The 19,354-nt window shown below is 34.7% G+C and overlaps 1 protein-coding gene across 5 annotated transcripts in view; it reads right to left on the reverse strand.

The window, feature by feature from the left end:
* CENPU (centromere protein U) overlaps positions 1-19,354 on the reverse strand; it is a 42,057-nt gene that overhangs the window by 5,662 nt on the left and 17,041 nt on the right. For all 5 annotated transcript variants that reach the window (XM_039882655.1, XM_039882656.1, XM_039882653.1 and 2 more), the window contains 8 exons: positions 19,195-19,255; positions 18,521-18,757; positions 15,489-15,555; positions 14,237-14,345; positions 5,008-5,086; positions 4,747-4,794; positions 3,598-3,659; positions 1,501-1,657 (listed from right to left, as the gene is read on the reverse strand). In XM_039882655.1, coding sequence (XP_039738589.1) covers positions 1,501-1,657; positions 3,598-3,659; positions 4,747-4,794; positions 5,008-5,086; positions 14,237-14,345; positions 15,489-15,555; positions 18,521-18,757; positions 19,195-19,255 — 820 coding nt within the window. The remainder of the gene's footprint in view (positions 1-1,500; positions 1,658-3,597; positions 3,660-4,746; positions 4,795-5,007; positions 5,087-14,236; positions 14,346-15,488; positions 15,556-18,520; positions 18,758-19,194; positions 19,256-19,354) is intronic.

A 19,354-nucleotide genomic window follows, 5' to 3' on the forward strand; every position in this document is an offset into this window, starting at 1 on the left:
TTTGAGCAAGTCTGCTTGATCTCATGCCTATTTTAAACACAAAACTGTAAGGCTGATTTATTTTTACCACAAGAACTGATGGAATGAACACCAGGCCCATAAAGGTTCATGAGAAAAAAAATCTACCATCTAGAGAAATTATTGAGATTAAAAGTTGCCAATCAGAATGTTTTTTTTTCCCTCCAGAATGTTCTTAAGACAAAATTAGAATACAACCCCTAGTCATGATTTTTTAGTAATTAAAACCAAACTCCCCGTTCCAAATTGTATCTAAGGGTGATTAAATTCCCTTTACAGAATTTTATAATTGATAGTTTAATATGTTTTCAAGGTGGTTTTCAAAGAAATGAAAATTAAGCAGAAAAGCTGTCAGACTCTACCACCCACATAATAGTGTAATCTTTCTGGAATATAACCTACCATACTACTATGAAAAATATTTGAGGGCCTAATGTGTTTAAGCTACCATGGAGCACCTGCTCTCAGGGAGGGGTGAGGAGGAAAACTAATATTTAGTGCTAGATATTTAGTTTAGGAAAAGAGGTAAGACATATACCTAAATATCTACATTCTATAAAGCAAAAAGGACACGTGCTACAAGAAAAGTGCAAAAGGTACTGAGGGCATGCAAAAAACAAGCTGTTAAGAGTAGTATATTCCAAACAGAGTCACTGAATCTCCATTTTTACCAAAGGTATGCTCAAATTCAATCAGTGCTCTTAATTTCTCCAAGTTCAGTGGCCAAATCCCCAACTCCAAATAAGCTTTAGACTAGCTGGGTACTGTTACAGGAAAAAATAATTTGAAAACGTTCTGTTTCCAAATCTCTAATCTATAAAGAAACCTTAGATTCAGGAGAATTAAACTTTTAGGTCAGTGTCAAAAACTTGAATTTAGAAGTGAAGAATACAAGTATGATCATAAAAAATATGTATATGATACAAATATATAATTTTCTGTAACAAAAATAGACTTAATAACAGATTTCTATTAATCTGACTTGGTTCTCAAAACAATAGCAAAGTCTACAGCAAAAATCCAGAAGCAACTATAAAATTAAAATAGCCTACCACACTTTCTTAGGTATTTCCTTTTAATGTTTCTCAGCTTCTAAAATTACACCTACCAGATAAAAAGGATACTACAAACATGGGATGAACAAAAGAGGTTGGTCTTTAAAACGTATTTGAGTGGTCTTCCATTAATGACATAACAAAGCAAAGCAGTTGTTCATTTGAGATCTGTACACAAAGGATACACTCCCTTAATGAGTTCCAGTATTCTGTAGTGTAAATACCTTAATAAAATCAGTGTTTCTGGATTTTTCTCCACTCCTCCAGCCTTAAGTAGCTAAAGAAGCAATGATATAACAAGTTTTCCACCAATTTAGAGTGATGCTGTTTTGGGTAGACTGGAATGTTGCATCTACATTTCTCTTTCCTCAGAGCTTCTGGCACTCAGCATGCAATGGCCCTGTATCTTCGTAAAAACTGAACTTACCGTTTCCTTTACATTTCGTTCTCTCTCACAAATATCTGAATAATCTTGATGAAGCTGTTTTAAATTAGATAAGAAATACGCTGCGTTCTTAAAAGAAGATTTTCTCTCCTTAAGTTCATCATATTTTACTTGTAGTTGCTTCAGCTGTGGTTCTAACCTAAAACAGAAAGCAGTTTTCCTAAAAATAAATAAGTGTAACAGCCTATATAGTGTATGCAACAGAGTATGTTAAATATACTGAGTAAAGGTAGAAAAAAACTGGGGAGGTGGACTAGAAGTTGAAGATATCTTTGGCTCAAATTATGAATATGTAAATATTCTAAATTTCAATTTAAAATACAGATGAAACAAATATGAAGCCCACAGAAGAATAAACCCTATATATCCTAAAATTCATCTGGTCATTTTTAGGGTCTCGGGAACTGAATTAAAACCTAACTTGGTTAACATTTTAGAGCCTCAGGCAGGAATAGACAAGCATGGCAGTTTAATAGCAAAAGAGACAAAAAGCCTTCCCTTTGCCCCTTCCAAAAACCAGTGGGGGAAAAAAATGTGTGACCTAGATGAAAATGTGTGACCTTGTCAAACTGCTTTCTCAGTGGCTTAGTTTCTTAACCTAAAAGATAAAAAGGGATAATAACTTGGGTTTTATGGACCAATAAATAAAAAGGAGTAAGGTTGCCAACTTTTTACTCTCACAAAGATATAAAAAGCAACTCTCCTCTAATACCATGATTTTATTTTTAAAAAGTCTTTTTAACAGGACTTGTGCAACATTCTAGAAAACTAACTATTGTGCTGGCAGGGCTGTGGTCAGGAGTGCAAGACTTGGAATCAGTCTTTGCTATCTGGTCCTGGCTCCCCCACTTCCTAGGAGTGTGCCTGTGGGTTGTTACCTCCCTGCACCTTAAGTTTTTCACATCTAAAGTTAAAATAATGATATACCACATTTTTTTTCTATGCGTTTCCAAAATATACAGGCATACCTCATTATATTGTGCCTTGTTTTATTGCACTTCATGGATGTTGCATTTTTACAAATTGAAGGCAAGGCCTTCCACCAGCAAAGATCACAACTAGTTTTATTTAAATATTCGCTTTATTGCAGTGGTCTGGAACCAAATCTGCAATATCTCCGAGGTATGCCTGTACTTCGCAACTTCCAAAATTACATCTAGAAAAAGAACCAGAGAGGCTGGTCTTTAAAACATTCCTGAGTCTTATTATATAGCCTTATTAAAAGCTATAATACCCTGTCTCACAGGATTATGATGATTAATGAGTTAATATAATGCATTTAGGACAGTGCCCAGTCAGCATACATAGGAAGTTTAAGTGTTACCTATCATATTATCTTTAAATTTATTTTGGCCTGGGCCAATGAAAACTTTATCATAGGCCAACACCTGTCCATAGACTAGATTTGGAAACCAATGGACTAGAGAATCACTTCGTCCCTCTTCTAAACTTCTGTGGCAGTCTCTTTAAAACTTAGTAATTATAGGCTGTCTTTTCTAATACTATTTTCTCAAGCTGTTTGAAACTCCTGAAGAGCAGAGAGCGTATCTGATACTGCTTATTAATATACTGCTTAACTATCAGTCTACCAACTTACACAACAGTCTTGGCTGTACTGAAGAGCACCAAAAATTACTAGTTGGTTGACCAACAATGTAGTGTGCTCCAGTCTTCCTAACCAGACCATGAGGACAGCCCTAGCAGAAGGATTACACTCATTTGTAAATGAAGTAACTAAGGCCCTGGGAGGGTAACTTGCCCAAGGCTACAGAGCCAGTAAGTGGCAGAGCCTGGATTCAAACCCTGGCAGTCTAGTTCTAGAGTCTATGCATTATGTTCTAATAATCATGCTGCCTCTCAGGTCAGAGTTGAGAGATCTGATGGCAAATAGATCAATGCTGAATTCTCCTTTGCTAAAAGCTTCTCCAACTCTGTAGTATAAACTGTCTTCATTGAGCTTCCAATCTCAAAGAAAACCTGGGATTTTAATGCGACACACCAGCAAGTTTTACTGGCCCAAAATCACATATCATAATCCTCCTAGGTAAATTCTAAAAGAGGATTTCGATATTATCTTACCGAAGCAGTTCATCCTGGACTTCAATCAAACGTTGCCTTTTCTTTTCAATATCTGAAATAATCTTAATACAATAATTCGTTAATTTCATAAATATTTGAACACCTCCATGTACACTGTGCCAGGTATTGAGAATTCAGTGAGAAACAAGACAAATGCCATTCTTTGCATCATGGGACTTTGGTCTAATAGGGAAGACAGACATTACATACACACGGCATGCAATTACAACTTTTATGAAGGAAAAGAACAGGGAACTGTGGGAAACGGCACAGGGCTATTGACTCCAGGACTTGGAAGTGGGGGCCAGAGCTTTACTATCCTGTGAGATATAAAGGGGGGAGTTTCAGTTTTATCTAGGTACACTAGGAAAATATTGGAGTATCATGATATATTTGTATTTAAAAAAAAAAATTCAGTATAATATTAGTTACTATCTACTATTACATTGTTGGACACTCAGATTGTTCCTATTTGCTTATAAGCAATGCAGAGTTGACCAATAAGAGATTAAACCAAAGGAAAACAATAGCAGCAAAGGCTTATTATTGGAAGGAAAATGTATACGTTTACAATCCATTTCTATTGTAAACATAGGGGAAGCTGTTCTTCCACTCCTGGATTCACTCAAGTTTAGAGCTAGAACCTTGGACGTCATTTGATCCAACCAAAAACAGATGGGGAAAGGAAGGCCTAGTGGTTACTGGCTTGTTTCTCCTTGCATACCTAGTGGTGTACAGTTTTCAAAAAGGTGGTACAACACTGAAGTAGCAGAACTAGGATAAGAAATGAGGTCTCTTAGCCCTTAACCCAGTATTCTTCCCAGGCTGTCCTTTTACCTGGGACAGTTCTTTATTCTAAAGGGCTTTTTGCTTTTTGACATCCACAAAAACAATAATTATACATTCTTTAATACTTATCCAAATAAGTCATAATTTTGGGCTTCATAGCCATTTTTAGGTTAACCAGGATCCCATTCCCTAGCATGCATCAACAGTACTAAAACATAAGATCAACCAAATAAAAGGCTGACTAGAAAGATAAAAATCTTATACAAACTGAAGGTCATAAAACCCAGAATCAGGTCTGCTTAACTCTTCCACATGACAGTGTTCTATAAGAGTATATGCTTGTAATCATAAGTGATTTACCTTAGCATTCTTCCTTTTCAGAGTTTTCAACATTTGGATTTCTTTGAGCTACACAAAACAAAAAATAAATATGTGCATGGCATTTTCCAAAATTAAACGTTTATTAGTTTACAGTATATCACATTTACTTTAAAACATGTGAAATACGGATAGGTCTAAGGAGTTATTTACCACATTGCCAGCAAATGCAATCCTTTATAACTGTTGCCTCAGGATTAGTAAAAAAGATTTAGACCAATAAATTTATGTCCATGAACTTACCATTTTGATGAGTTCTTCTTTCATAGTAGAATGAAATTTGTTGATGGCTTCCTTGCAAATTTTAGATTCTATATTTTGTCTGTAGCAGAATTTTAAAAAAAGATCAAACTGGGTATCTTGAAAGATGTGTTTCATTTGCTTAGCACATCAACACAATTTTGCATACACCATTTTGAATATCCAAGATAGCATGGTCAGCTTGAAGCCCTTTCTTGGCTTAAAAAAATACTAAAAATGTCTCAACAAAATCTAAAGAACAGGAAATATTTTTTCTTAAAATCTCAAGTTATGTGGTCAGCTTAACTCTCTGACACTGGCCACATCCACAGGTGATACCAAGTGATGTGGAAATGCTTACAGCCAATCTATCTTTTCCTGTCCCCTGATCCAATGACCATCAGACTTTAGCCCCTCCCTCCCTGTCTGCTAACAACTGGAGGAATAATTGTGTAACACATTTGGAATAACCAAGTAGTACACTGCCAAAAGCCAGCTGTCTAATTCCTCAAAACTATAAACCTGACCCCCCAAAAAGAAACAAATTCAGGTCCCTGATATCAGGGAGGAGAGTTCGGTCTCACAGTCTGGCATAGGCTGAACGGTAGACAGTGACTGTGCAGCAGCAGCACTCTGGCAGGGCTGCAGCTAGACCCTACTCTGCGTCAGCACAGGAGGGTACTATGATTTAAATTGTCCTTTTAACTGAAAGTAATAAATCTCTTGTGTAAGTAACAGGTACTTATAATTTTTTTTCTTGGGGCAATCCATGAGGAGGAAAAGTTACCCAAGAGAAGGGGACCAAACTCATGGTCTAATTCATCAGAAGCTAAGCATATACAAGAAAATGCCTGTACTTTTTAATACAGATCTTTGTTCTCATCATGAAATGGGTGTTAAAAAGTATTTCTAGTGACATCAGCAAGATGACAGAACAGGAAGTCCAGACTTCCTCCTCCCACAGGGAAATCAATTTAACACTTACATCTGGTCCAAAAAACCTTTATGGGAATTCCCAAATAAATTAAGTTGTAGGCAAGTTCAAAGTCAAGAACAGTCACATTGAAACAGGTAAGAAAAGCTATTTCTTATCACTAGAGATAGCCCTCCTCCCAAGCCAGCACAGCTCAGTTCTGTTGAGAGGTGAAGCTCAGTTCATGGTTTCTCCCTTGAGAAGGAAAGAGAAGAGCAATAACCTGGCCTTTCAAAGGGCTGAATGAGGAACTCATTTCTGTCTTGCCTGACTTGGAGCACTGATAAGGAACCAGCATACTTTGGATGCCTGGGGGCCATGGATAACAAAGGAGCTCAGCAGCTTGTTGCAGTAAGAGAGAACCAGCAATGCTGCACACAGGGGCTGGCACTGCTCAGCAGGATCAGGAAAAATGGCCCAGCTTGTGCCTTTTGCCTTAGGAGGGAAAGAGTAGAATGTCACCCAACATTCTAGTTTTTAGGGGATAGCTGCCTGAGGGAATGATTTATGTCACCTGAACTGGAGCACTGGTGGGAACTGACATAGTTTGGATGCCTGCAGTCAAAAAGAACAAAAAGTTCGGCAACTTGATGCAGAACCAGAGAACTAAAGTACCACAGACAGACACCAGAGGGAGCCCCAATATTTAGAGATTTCAGTCTTCTGAAAAAGAAAGATGCAAACCTCTCTAGTTGGGAAATTACACAAGATCAAAGAAGATATATCTCCAGGAAAGGACTGAGGACTCCCTGCCCCACAATCTTTACTCAGGCTGACTGGTGAAGGTCTTCCCCTGGATAAAGCTAGTCTATAAAAACTGAGAAATGGCTACCTTTTTAAATGCACAAAACACAGCAAAGAAATAAGGCACAGGAAGAAAGAAATCTGTAGACACACCCTAAAGAAAGTGAGACCTATGAATTACCTGACAAAGAATGAAAAAACAATTATCTTTAAAAAGCTCAATGAGCTACAAGAAAACACAGATAATCTAAATCAGGAAAACAATGCATGAACAAAATGAGAATCTCAACAAACTATAAAAAAAAAGGGAGAACCAAATTCTGGAGATGAATAATACAATGAATTGAAAAATCCATTAGAGGGGTTCGCAGAAGATTTGCTTAAGCAGAAGAAAGAAACAGCAAATGTGATGATGAGTTATTTGAAGTTATCAAGTCAGAGGAACAAAAAGAAAAAAATGAAATAAAAAAGTAGACCAAAATACACATTTTAGGAGCCCCAGAAGAAGAAAGCGGCAGAGGGCTTATCTGAAGAAATAATGGCCTTAAACTTCCCATATCTGAGGAAGGAAATGGATACTCAAATTCAGAAAGCTCAAAGGACCCCAACTAAGATGCATTATATTCAAACTGTTAAAATTCAAAAACGAAGGGAGACTCTTGAAAGTGGAACAAGAAAAGCAACTTGTGTACAAGGGAGCGCCAATAACATTGTCAGATTTCTAAGCAGTTATGTTACAGGATAGAATGGTGTGGGATGACATACAGTGCTGCAGGAAAAAAAAATGCCATTCAGGAATACTACACCTAGTAAAACTATCCTTCAAAATGAAAGAGAAATACTTTCCCAGATAAACAAAAGCTGAGGTGGTTTATCATCACTAGACCTGCCTTATAAGAATTATTAAAGGGAGTCCCTCGAGTTGAAACAAAAGGATACTATACAGCAGCACAAAAGCACAAGAAAATATATAAAGGTTTTCGGTAAAGTAAATGTATGAATAAATACTGAATCTTGTAGTGCTGGTGCATAAAACAATTTTAGTATATAATTTAAAAAGTAATAAAAATACCTATGTTAATGGTTAAAAATATGAAAGGTATAATCTGTGACATCGTAAGATAAAGTATTATTATCCCATAAAGTGGGGGAGGGAGACGTAAAGGAGCAGTTTTTGTATGTTATCAGTTTAACCAGTGTAGCTCACTGCCAGTGTTAACATGCACAGGAATGCTGCCTTTTCTAGGATATGATGCTTTCAGTGATTGAGAAGTACTATATTTTGTAAATGGAAATACCACTACTAAAAACAGAATACAAAAATAGAATGATGTAATTTGTTTCCAAAGACTATGGACATACTAGACTGATGAGAAAATAGTAATAAAAGTGAGATACTTCATAGCAAACTCTGAGGGTAAGATTAAGACTATAATCCGCGAGTTATCGCAGGGTAAATGCTGCAGCTGCAAGCACTGCCGGCTAGGGGAAATGGGTTAAAGAAGATTGCTATAAGATAATTTATGTCATCCTCATTGTAACCACACACACACACAAAATCTATAGAAGATGAATAAAATAAAAGAGAAGGAAATCAAGGCATGTCGCTACACAAAATCAACGAAACACAAAGGCAGCAAGAAAAGAAAAAAAGGACAAAATAACTACAAGACTTACAGAAAAACAATTAACAAAATACTATCAGTCATTATCAGTAATTCCATTAAATGTAAATGGGTGAAACTCCCCAATCAAAAGAAATAGAGTGGCTGACTGAATAAAAAAACAAAGCCAATTATATGCTGTCTACAAGAGACTCATTTTAGTTAAGTATAAGGAAATACATGGATTGAATGCAAAAGGATGGAAAAAGATAGTCCATCAAATGAACCAAGAGAGCAGATGTGCCCATACTTAGAGAAAATAAACTTTAAGTCAAAAATTGTCACAAAATACAAAGGATATTATATAATGAAAAAAGGGTCAATTCGCCAGGAAGATAAGTCATATACATGCACCCAACACCGGAGACCCAAATACATGAACTGACAGAATTAAAGGGAGATATAGACTATAACAGTAACAGTACAAGCTTTTAATACCTCACTTTCAGTAATGGACAGATGAACCATAAAGAAACTCAATAAGGAGATAACTTGAACACTATAAACCACCTGGACCTAATAAACCCATACAAAATATTCCACCCAATAATAGCAGAATACATTCTTTTGAAGTACACACAGACCATTATCCCTGATATAGCACATTAGGTGATAAAATAAGTCTTAACCAATTTAATAAAACTGAAACCATACCAAGTATCTTTTCAGACCACAATGGAAAAAAAACTAGAAATTAGCAAAAAGAAAACTGGAAAATTCACAAGTATGTGGAAATTAACACATTTGAACAAACAATAGGTCAAAGAAGAAATATCAAGGGAAATTAGAAAATATCTTGAGATAAATGAAAACAAAACAATGTACCAACACTTTATGGGTTGCGGCAAAAGCAGTACTAAGAGGGAAGTTTATAGCAGTATATACCTACATTAAAAAAGAAGAAAGCTCTTAAATCGACAACCTAATTTTATACGCCAAGGAACTAGAAAAAGAAAAGCAAATTAAATTGAAAGCAGAAGGAAGGAACAACAAATATTAGAGCAGAAACAAAACAGAGAATAGTAAAATAGGAAAGAGTTGTTTTTTTTTTTTAAAAAGATCACCAAATTGACAAATCCTTAGACTAAGAAAAAAAGACTCAATCAGAAAGACACTGTAACTGATGCCACAGAAATAAAAAGGATCAGAACATACTAGAATGAACAACTATATGCCAACCAATTGGATAACCTAAAAGAAATGCATAAATTTCTAGAAAAGTAGAACTTACCAAGAATGACTCATGAAGAAATAAAAAAAAATCTGAACAAACCTATAGCTAATAAGGAGATTGAAACGGTAATTGAAAATCTCCCATCACAGATCCCAAGGCCAGATGGCTTCAATGGAGAATTCTACCAAACAAGTAATACCAGTTCTTCTCAAACTCTTCCAAAAAAACTGAAGAAGGGGAATACTTCCAAACTCATTTTATGAGGCCAGCATTACCCTGATACCAAAATCTGACAAAGATACTACAAGAAAACTGAAGACCAATATCCTTAATTATTGGTACAAAACTCCTCAGCAAAATACTAGTAAGCAGAATTTAACACCGTAAAAGGATTATATACATCATGACAAAGTAGGATTTATTTCTGGAATGCAAGGATAGTTCAATATACAAAATAAGATCAATGTAATACACCACAATAACAGAATGAAGGACAAAAGCCACATGGTTATCTCAATTAATGCAGAAAAAGCATTTGACAAAATTCAACACCTATTCATGATAAAAACTCTCAACAAACTAGAAAGAAATTAAATCAACATAACAAAAAGCCATATATGAAAAGCCCACAGCTAATATCATATTCAATGGTGAAAAAATGGAAAGCTTTTGTTGTTCTCAGATCAGGAACAAGGCAGGGATGCCTTCTCTTGCTATTTCTTTTCAACACAGTACTGGAAATCCTAGCTAGAGCAATAAAGAAAATAAAAAAGGCCTTCAAATCAGAAAGGAAGAAGTAGAATCTGTTCACAGATGACATGATCTTATCTAGAAAGCCCTAAAGAATCCACCAAAAAAATAAAAAACAAAAAACTGTTAGAATCCATAAACAAATTCAGCAAAGTTGAAAGATATAAAATCAAAACAGAATCAGTTGCATTTCTATATGCTAACAATGCACAGTCCAAAAAGGAAATGAAGAAAACAATCCCATTTAAAATAGCATCAAAAAGATAAAACATTCAGGAATAAACTTAACCAAGGTGAGATATCTGTACACTAAAAACTATAAAACACTGTTGAAAGAAATTAAGATATAAATGGAAAAACACCCCTTGCTCATTGACTGGAAGAGTTAATACTATTAAAATGTCCTTACTACCCAAAGTGATCTACAGATTCAATACAATTCCTACCAAATTCCCAGTGGCATTCTTCACAAAAATAGAAAATCATACTAAACTTCATATGGAATATTACAGGACCCCAAATAGCCAAAACAATCTTGAGAAAGCAAACCAAAGCTGAGGCCTCACATTTCCTGATAACATCACTAAACCACAGTAATCAAAATAGTATAGTACTGACATAAAGACAGACATCTACCCACTGGAACAGAATAGAGAACCTAGAAATAAACTCTCAAATATATGATCAAATTATCTTCAAGAAGAGTGCCAAGGCTACACAATGGGGAGAGGGATATTTGCTGCATGGCACTGTAGAATATACTTAACATTACTGAATTTATATGCAAAGATGATTAATATGGTAAATTATGTTATATATATTTTGTCACTTTAAAAAAATACATTGGCCCTCTTTAAAAAAAATTTCCAATATAAATATGAAATAGTGATTTTAAGATGTTAAAAAGTAAAAATTAAAAAACTAGTCCGGCCTTTCTACATGGCTTACATGGTGGTGGTATACCTATTATATCTAGACACAGATATCATATTTCAAATTCTAGTACCTTAAAAATCTGGTCACGTCCCTATAGATAACTGAATCAGTTTTAGAATATTCTAAGTTTGTAATGTTTGCATTTCATGGCATACTTCCCTACTTTTATCAATGAACTGCTTACAATCAGTAAGTCTGTTAAATTATTCAGGTGTTAGTGCCAGGTACAGGATATTAAAAATAGCAGACCCTCAAATAGCTAACTTGATTTTGAAAGACTGAAGCTTTCCATGTGGCTGAGAACACTTTGTCAAGAAAATAAAACAAGGTTAGTGATTCTACCAGAATTATTTGGTATGACAGAAACACAAGGGTATTTTATAATTTTAAAAGTAATGAAAATACTATACCTCTAAATCATTTCTTATATCAAGAATTCATTAAGCTAAAAGGCAAGATAATGAATGCCATTTTCACTAAAACATTGGAAGTCTATAATAAGTCTTCATTTAAAGAGATTTATGACTAGGAAAAACGATAACACAGTCAAGATAGTCTTGAATATATTAAGAGAACTTCTGTACCAGTTTTAATGGCAAACTGGCTCTGGAACATACCATAAAGAATAAAAAAACAGACAGTTCCGACCATGATAAAGATGAGTTAGCATGACAGGGTGCTCCTTTCCCCAAGAACCTCCCCAAAAGGACTACAGAGGGGAAAAATCTGCACCCCCACTTGAAGAAAGCTCAAAAAGCCATCGGGTGAGAGAAACAAAGGTTTAGATTGAGTGAACTGGTGTGAGGAGTGGCGGCTGTGGTCCAGGGTAGGAAAAGAACTGTTAAGGTTGGCTTCTGCTTCTCCCCCAGCACTGGTTCTCACAAACTGTACCTCCCTAACAGCTGCCAGCAACTCAGACCTCTCCCTGTACAAACAAGAGTAAGACCTGGGCTATGTTTGTGAGGCTTGAAGAAAGACAGGTAGAGATTGACTAACTTTGGGCAGTTGTCTCCTCTTCCTTTCCCTGATAATCTAAGGAGTATATCTACTCTTAATGCTACTAATCTCTAGAAGACACAGGGTGAAATCCTGATCTGACAGGTTACTTTGTGGGATGACTGACTGAGGCTTCCACTCTAGGACTCACCTGCTGCTATCCTTTGCACTCATGGGAACTAACAAGGATTAAAGTTTGGTCTTCTGTTATACACAATGTCTGACAGAGAAGCTGACAGTCCCCGGGGGAAAATAAGCTCATAGGCTGGAGCAATAAGACGCTGGAGAAATACAACTATTTCAAAGGGAAAACAATATATTAGACCAGAATATTGAAAACAATATATTGAAAACAATATATCAGAAGCAGGTATTTCACAACAGATAATCAATTTTAAATTAGCCTAATAGTCTAAAGAAGATATAAGCAACATAATAAAACCCAAATATAAAACATAAAAAAAGAACTAAACAGAAATATTACATATAAAACCTGAAATAGCTAAATAAAGAACTCAATAGATGGGGTAAAATGGAAGAATGGAATATCTGAGAAATAAATTAGCAAATTTCTAGATTGAAGAAATCTAGAAGAATGAAGCAAAGGACAATGATACAGGAAATAGGACAAAAATCTTTTTAATTTTTGGAATTAAAGAAGAATCTTAGATTGAAAAGGTCAGACCTAAAATTGTGAAGTTTAATATCAAAGACAAAGCACTGTAAAAGCTTAGAGAAAGAGCAGACCACATGTAAACAAGACTTAGACATCATATTTTCCAAATCAAGATTAATGCAAAAGAAAAAGGAATAGTGATTACAAAGTATTTAAGGAAATGATTTAGAACCTAGAATATTATATCCAGCTAAACAGTTATTCACATTCAAAGTCATGATCAAAATAATCAGGATTTATAAATTTTACAACATAAACAGCCATACTGAAAAGTGTTATATGAAGCATTTAAATAAGAAGAGACATATCCAGAGGAAGTTACAAGAAATATCTGAAGTTAAGGTGATGATTAAATACATACCTTAATAAAGACTGTTGCTGTTTTAGAGAAGATAATAAAATTTGTCTATCTTAATCCAGAATTAAAAGTCTCTATTATAAACATGATGGGGTTTGGGGTGGAGGAAAGGGAGAGAAGACCAAAAGATAAGAGACCTTGACAAAGTTCTAATCTTATTAGTGGAGAATTATAAATTCTGTTTTTTAAAAAAGCAAGAATGGATTAAAAACAACAAAAGCTAGAACAACAAAAAAAAGAAAAACACTATCCTTCCAAATATATTGGTAGTTACAATAAATGTAAATGGACTACAGTCAATAGTTAAAAGGTGCGGACACATTGGATTTTTAAAAGATTTTATAAGAAATAAAGTTTAAGATCAAACAAAAGTTGGAAGTACGAGAAAGTAAAAAGTGTAAAATCTGGCAAATGCTAGCAAAAGAAATCTAGTAACACTATATTAGTATCAAATAAAGTAGATTTCAAGACAAAACATTTTTAGGAATAAAAAAGGTCGTAAGATAAAATGTTCAATCAAGACAGCAATTTTAAACATGATGTTCTAATAGTCTCTAAATATATATGCATAAATTGATGAAAGTATTAGGAAAAAATCTATAAATAATACTGATTCTACATAGATCCAATAATTAGAGAATCTACATAGACTAATTAGAGATTTCCATAATGTGCTACGTCAGAGCCTCAAAATTTCAAAAAACAGGTTATCACCAGTCCATGAAATTTGACAACATATTTAAAATAGAAGGTTAATACAAAAATATAAATTAAAAAGTCACATGTTTGGACATTCAAAAACATACTACCAAATAATTCACAGATTAAAGAAAAAATTAGAAATGTAAAAACAGGTAAAACCAAATAATAATGAAAACATTATATATCAAAAGCTGTGGGATAAGCAAAAGTGCTTCAAGGAAAAATTTATTAGTTACATATGTCACATCAAAAGACTTACTTATATTCTGGGAGAGTTTTCTCAAATGCAGACAAAACAACATCTAACTCCATGATGTCGCTGCTTTTCTTTCCTTTTAGACACCAAATACGTACACAGTCGGAAATACCTAGAACATTAAGGTAAGCCAATTTAATATACTGATTTCAATAATTTGGCTGTAGGTCCAGGGTTCTGAAAGCCTTCAACAAAACTCATCCCATCAAATTGGTAAAAACAGCTCCAGTTGAAGAAACGTGGAAGGAGACATACTCCTCAATCCCAGCAGTCTCTCACAAACCAACTATACTGTAATTCTGTAACTGCTGTCTCCTTGGTTCTCCCATTTCTGTTAAAGCAGCCTGAAGCACTGCTGCCTTTTAATTACTTTGCTGTGCTCTTATTTAATAGTCTGCCATTATCCAGCGCTACTGGTGATAGAGTTCTTCTTTGTTAACTATATTTTAATTTTAGTCTACCTAATAGGCTAGTTCTAGAACACAGAAAGATTACTCAGTGTATTGATTTAGACAGTAGTAATATATAGTAAGAGATTAAAACTATGGCGCATTCATGAATGAAATATTCATTCATTAAAATGGTACTGTAGAATACTTAGGATATGGTAAAATATGATAAGACAAGGATATGATCCCATTTAGGGTGAGAAAACCTCAGTGAAAAGATTAAAGAGTACAGACAAAAAACATGGTAGTTATTTTGGTGTGATGAATTATAAGTGACTTTATCTTCTTTTCCATAATTTATAAATTTTCTAGAATATTTTTGTAACAAGAAAAATATATAACTTCTCTTTTAAAAAAACTGAAAGAAAGAGATGCTTTATTTTCCTCTGAAACTTTTTCAGTAAACTTTCTGTATCATAAAAATGATGCAAAATAACATGGATGAATCTGAAAGTCAGATTAAGTGAAATAAGCCTTATAACGAAAGAACAATCTATATGATGTATGAAAAGAACATATTCTATATGAAAAATTAAAATGATTTAATGGATAGGTGATAAAGCCAATATAATCAATTTCAATAGTAAAATCTAGGTGGTGGGTACATAAATATATATTGTAAAATTTTTTCACCTTTGTTGTGTGTTGAAATTTTCATGATAGATGAAAAAATGTTACTCCAAAGTCCCATATTATTTTTAACTTTAAGTGGCAGTTTTATATACTTAAAATTTACTACTTGTTAGTTAAGTATTTTTAAATGAAATTCTTGAATGACTGCCAAAGCATAAAATGCTATTCTGTACCTGAGTCTATAGCTTCGCTTTTTGATTTCTTCCTTTTTCCACGAAACATCTTCTTTTTCTGAGTGTTCTACAAAAAAATACAGGAAAGGATTTTACTTTTTTTTTCTTTTAAAAGGATTAAGACAGTAATATCAAATAATTCTTATTTACTTCTAAGCTAACACATCAGTTATATATTTTATCTAAATTAATAGAAGGAAACATTGAAAAAAATTAAACTGTCTCAAAATAAAAAGTAAATAAAATTTTCAGTTGGCTTTTAACAATGGTTGCCTTGCAAGAAGTTGAACTTTTATTATTTAAAATAACATTGTCTGGAATCAGCTCAATTTTCAAGCTATGACGGAATAGCAGCTTCTGAACTAGCTCCATTGCCATAAACAACCATAAAATGGGGGTGGCGGTTGGCGATTTTATTTAGGTATTGGACAAGAGGCAAACAAGACTAGGAAACTCAGAAAGTGAACTCTGTGAATGCCCCCCACTCCCACCCCCACTCCATGCCGGGGGACAACTTCCACACAACAGCACAACAAGCTAAATCCAAGCAGAGCATGATAATCCTACTCTGCTGAGGAGGCAGAAATCAGAGTACAGCAGCTGAAGCACTTGGAATAAGCTGCTCAGAGAAGAACAACAGAAGTCCAGGTGAGGGTTCTCCAAAAGTCCGTATGTGTAGGGTGAGACCACATAAAGTTTACCAGAAAGTGGCTATCATGGGATTAAGAACATCACAGGTAATAGAGAACAAGCAATGCTGGGGGAAATTAGATGTAGAAAATGCAGAGACCTCATTAAAACTAGTTAACACCTGTCTATCCAGCTGAGCTTGCAGCAGAGACACTGTGACTTAGAGCTAAGAACCATGATCTAGAGCAGTGGTCCCCAACCTTTTTGGTACCAAGGACTGGTGCTCCTATGAGAATCTAATGCCTGATGATCTGAGATGGAGCTGAAGCGGTGATGCTAAAAATGGGGAGCAAATACAGATGAAGAAGCTTGCCTGCCGCTCACTTCCTGCTGAGAAGCCTGGTTTCTAACAGGCCACGGACAGGTACCGATCTGTGGCCCGGGGGTTTGGAGACCCCTGCTCTAGAGCATGCAGTCTCATACAGGATGATACTGTTCCCAAGGGGGCAAAAACTGAATCTTAGGGGGGGATGCAAAAAAAAAAAATATTACAATCGTTGTAAACCTTTGGAAGGACCCAAGTACCTAAACATAAACAGATATGCAGTATACTTGTGGTATTAAAATTTAATTGGAGGGATAATTAGAAGTAAAAAATTGTCTTAAAAGGCTTCATAAGGAGGACAATAATGAAAAAGGATTGAAAAACAGTGCCTTGGAGTAAAGACTACTCTAGACCCATCCTTCTGAAATCAATATTTGACCAAATTCACAAGGGAGACAGAGACTGGAGGCTGAAGTAAGCAGAATTCTAAGATGATCCCTAATGACTTCTATGACTTCCTCCACTTGAGGAAGGATGGCACCTGTGAATATGATGGGATAGCTGCTTCCTTTATTAGGTACATTATATAAGACTCCATTGTAGCCGAATAAAGAGAGATTGATTCTCTGGCTCCTTCTGAAGATACAAGTGCCATATGACTAGGACCTGTGGATAGCCTCTAGACGCTAAGATTGCCCCCCAGCTTCAACCAGAGGAAAAACAAGAACCTCAGGCCTACAATGGCAAGCAATTGAATTCTAACAACCTGAATAATTTTAGATTAGACCTTGAGTCTCAGATGAGATTTCAGTCCTGGCTAGCACCTTGATTTCAGCCTTGTGAGATCATGAGTAGAAAATGCATCTGAGGTAATCCAGGTGCATTCTAGATATAAATGTATATTGTTTTAAATCACACAGTTTGTGGTAATTTGTTATGCAACAACTGAAAACTAATAGAGAGGTTGAGTCCCACTGAGTTAGAGAGGCTTAGAAAACACCTTAGACTTTTCACAAATCAACCCTAACAAAGGATAAAACCAAACCTACAGGAGTTCAAGATGACCAGCGAAAAATCAAGCTATCTATTAGAATAAAAGTCAACATTATTCAGAAGTTAATAGAATTCAGAATCTCAACAACTTATTAACAATAATGTCCAATACACAAATAGAAAGTACTACATTTAAAATGTTACACACAGAAAATGTGATCCATAGTCAAGACATAAAAAGTACTCAAACAAAACTGACCCTGATGACAGCCCAGATATCTGATTTAAGAAAGACTTTAAAGCTGCTACCATAAATACGTTCGAAAAAGTAAACAACCGTCTTAATGATTAAATAGACAAAGAATCTTAGCAGAAAGTATACTAAAAAAAATTTTTTTAGAAATTCTATAACCAAAATGCACATAATGAAAAATAAAAAGTCATTAGGTGGTATTTTAGTTTCTTGTGGCTGCTGTAATAATTACAACTTGGTGGCTTAAAACAACAGAATGTATCTCCAACAGTTCTGTAGGCCAGAAGTCCGAAATCGGTTTCAGTGGGCCAAAACAAAGTGCTGGGACAAAACATATTAAGAGCTTGCCCAAAAGGTATTATATGTCAGGAATCCTAGAACACGATTATGACCCAGAAATCTTATTTTAACAATTTTTTCTAACGATCAAGGGTGCGCACAAAGATTTAGCTAGAAATTCATCAAAGCACTTAAAATTGTTTAAATTGCAACTGTTCATTAGAGATGAAATAAACTATGACACTTTCATGAATGAAATGTCAGACATTCATTAAAATATTGTAAAATACTAAATGACAAGAACATGGTGCCACTTAGGATGAGAAAAACTCAGTAAAAGGACTGAAGAGTATAAACCAAAAAACATGGTTATTTTTGGGTGATGGAATTATAGGTGATCTTCTTTCCATACCTTCTAAATATTCTAAAACATTTTTATAAGATATAAAACATCTTTTTTAAATACTGAAGGAAAGAAAAAATGCTTTATTTTCCTCCTAAATATTTTTCAGTCTTTTTTTCCCTCTCCAAGGGGCTGGCAGACACACTTACCAGCTGACTTTCTGTTGCCAGTGTCTCTTTTTCAACAGATAATTTGGCACTAAGAGGCCCCATCTTTTTAGGAGTGCTCAATTCAGCTGATGTCTCTGAACGTTCTGAAGATGCTGTAGCTGGAACAGCTTCATGTTGTTGTCTACTTATTTTCTCTGCTGGCTTACTTTTTATTATTATATTACTTTCTTTAGTGCTGTCAGAGTCATCACTAATGGGCTTGAGTTTTCTTCTTGCCTGTCAAGAAAACAGCATTACTGATTTAGGAAATACAAATGCTTATCATTCTTATTGTAATAGTAGATAACCATAAAGCCCAAATTTCTCATTTCTAAATTTCAAGATTGAATATACAGAGAGATGACAATGTGATTAGTGGATAGGATGGGGAACCTACATTAAAGAAAGCTCCAAATACACTCCCAACAAATTACTGATTTTGTAAATCACAATCTAAACATATAACATGAATGCTAAAATTGACAAGGTACAGAGATATATCTCTGTAATGAAGAACACTTCAGATATAAAAATATTTCACCTTTTGTTTAAAATGTACCTTCTAAAACAATACTTTATGAAAAATATTGCTACAGAACATTTTTCCTATTTGCATCCAATCTAAACAGGATATGAAATATCTTACAAATTAAGGAGAGAACACTTCTACATACCTTTTTTGCACTAATTTTTACAGACTCGTTTTCACTTTCTTCAATTTCAGAAGTGTTCGAACTGTACCAAAGAACAAGCTGTCAATATCTTGCATACATTTCATTTTTATTCATATATGTCTTCTGTAAGTTGCTTGTCCAACAGGAAAACAAGCTCAAT

This window comes from Pteropus medius, unplaced genomic scaffold (assembly GCF_902729225.1).
Source record: "Pteropus medius unplaced genomic scaffold, Ma_sr-lr_union100, whole genome shotgun sequence".
Classification (NCBI taxonomy): Eukaryota; Metazoa; Chordata; class Mammalia; order Chiroptera; family Pteropodidae; genus Pteropus; species Pteropus medius.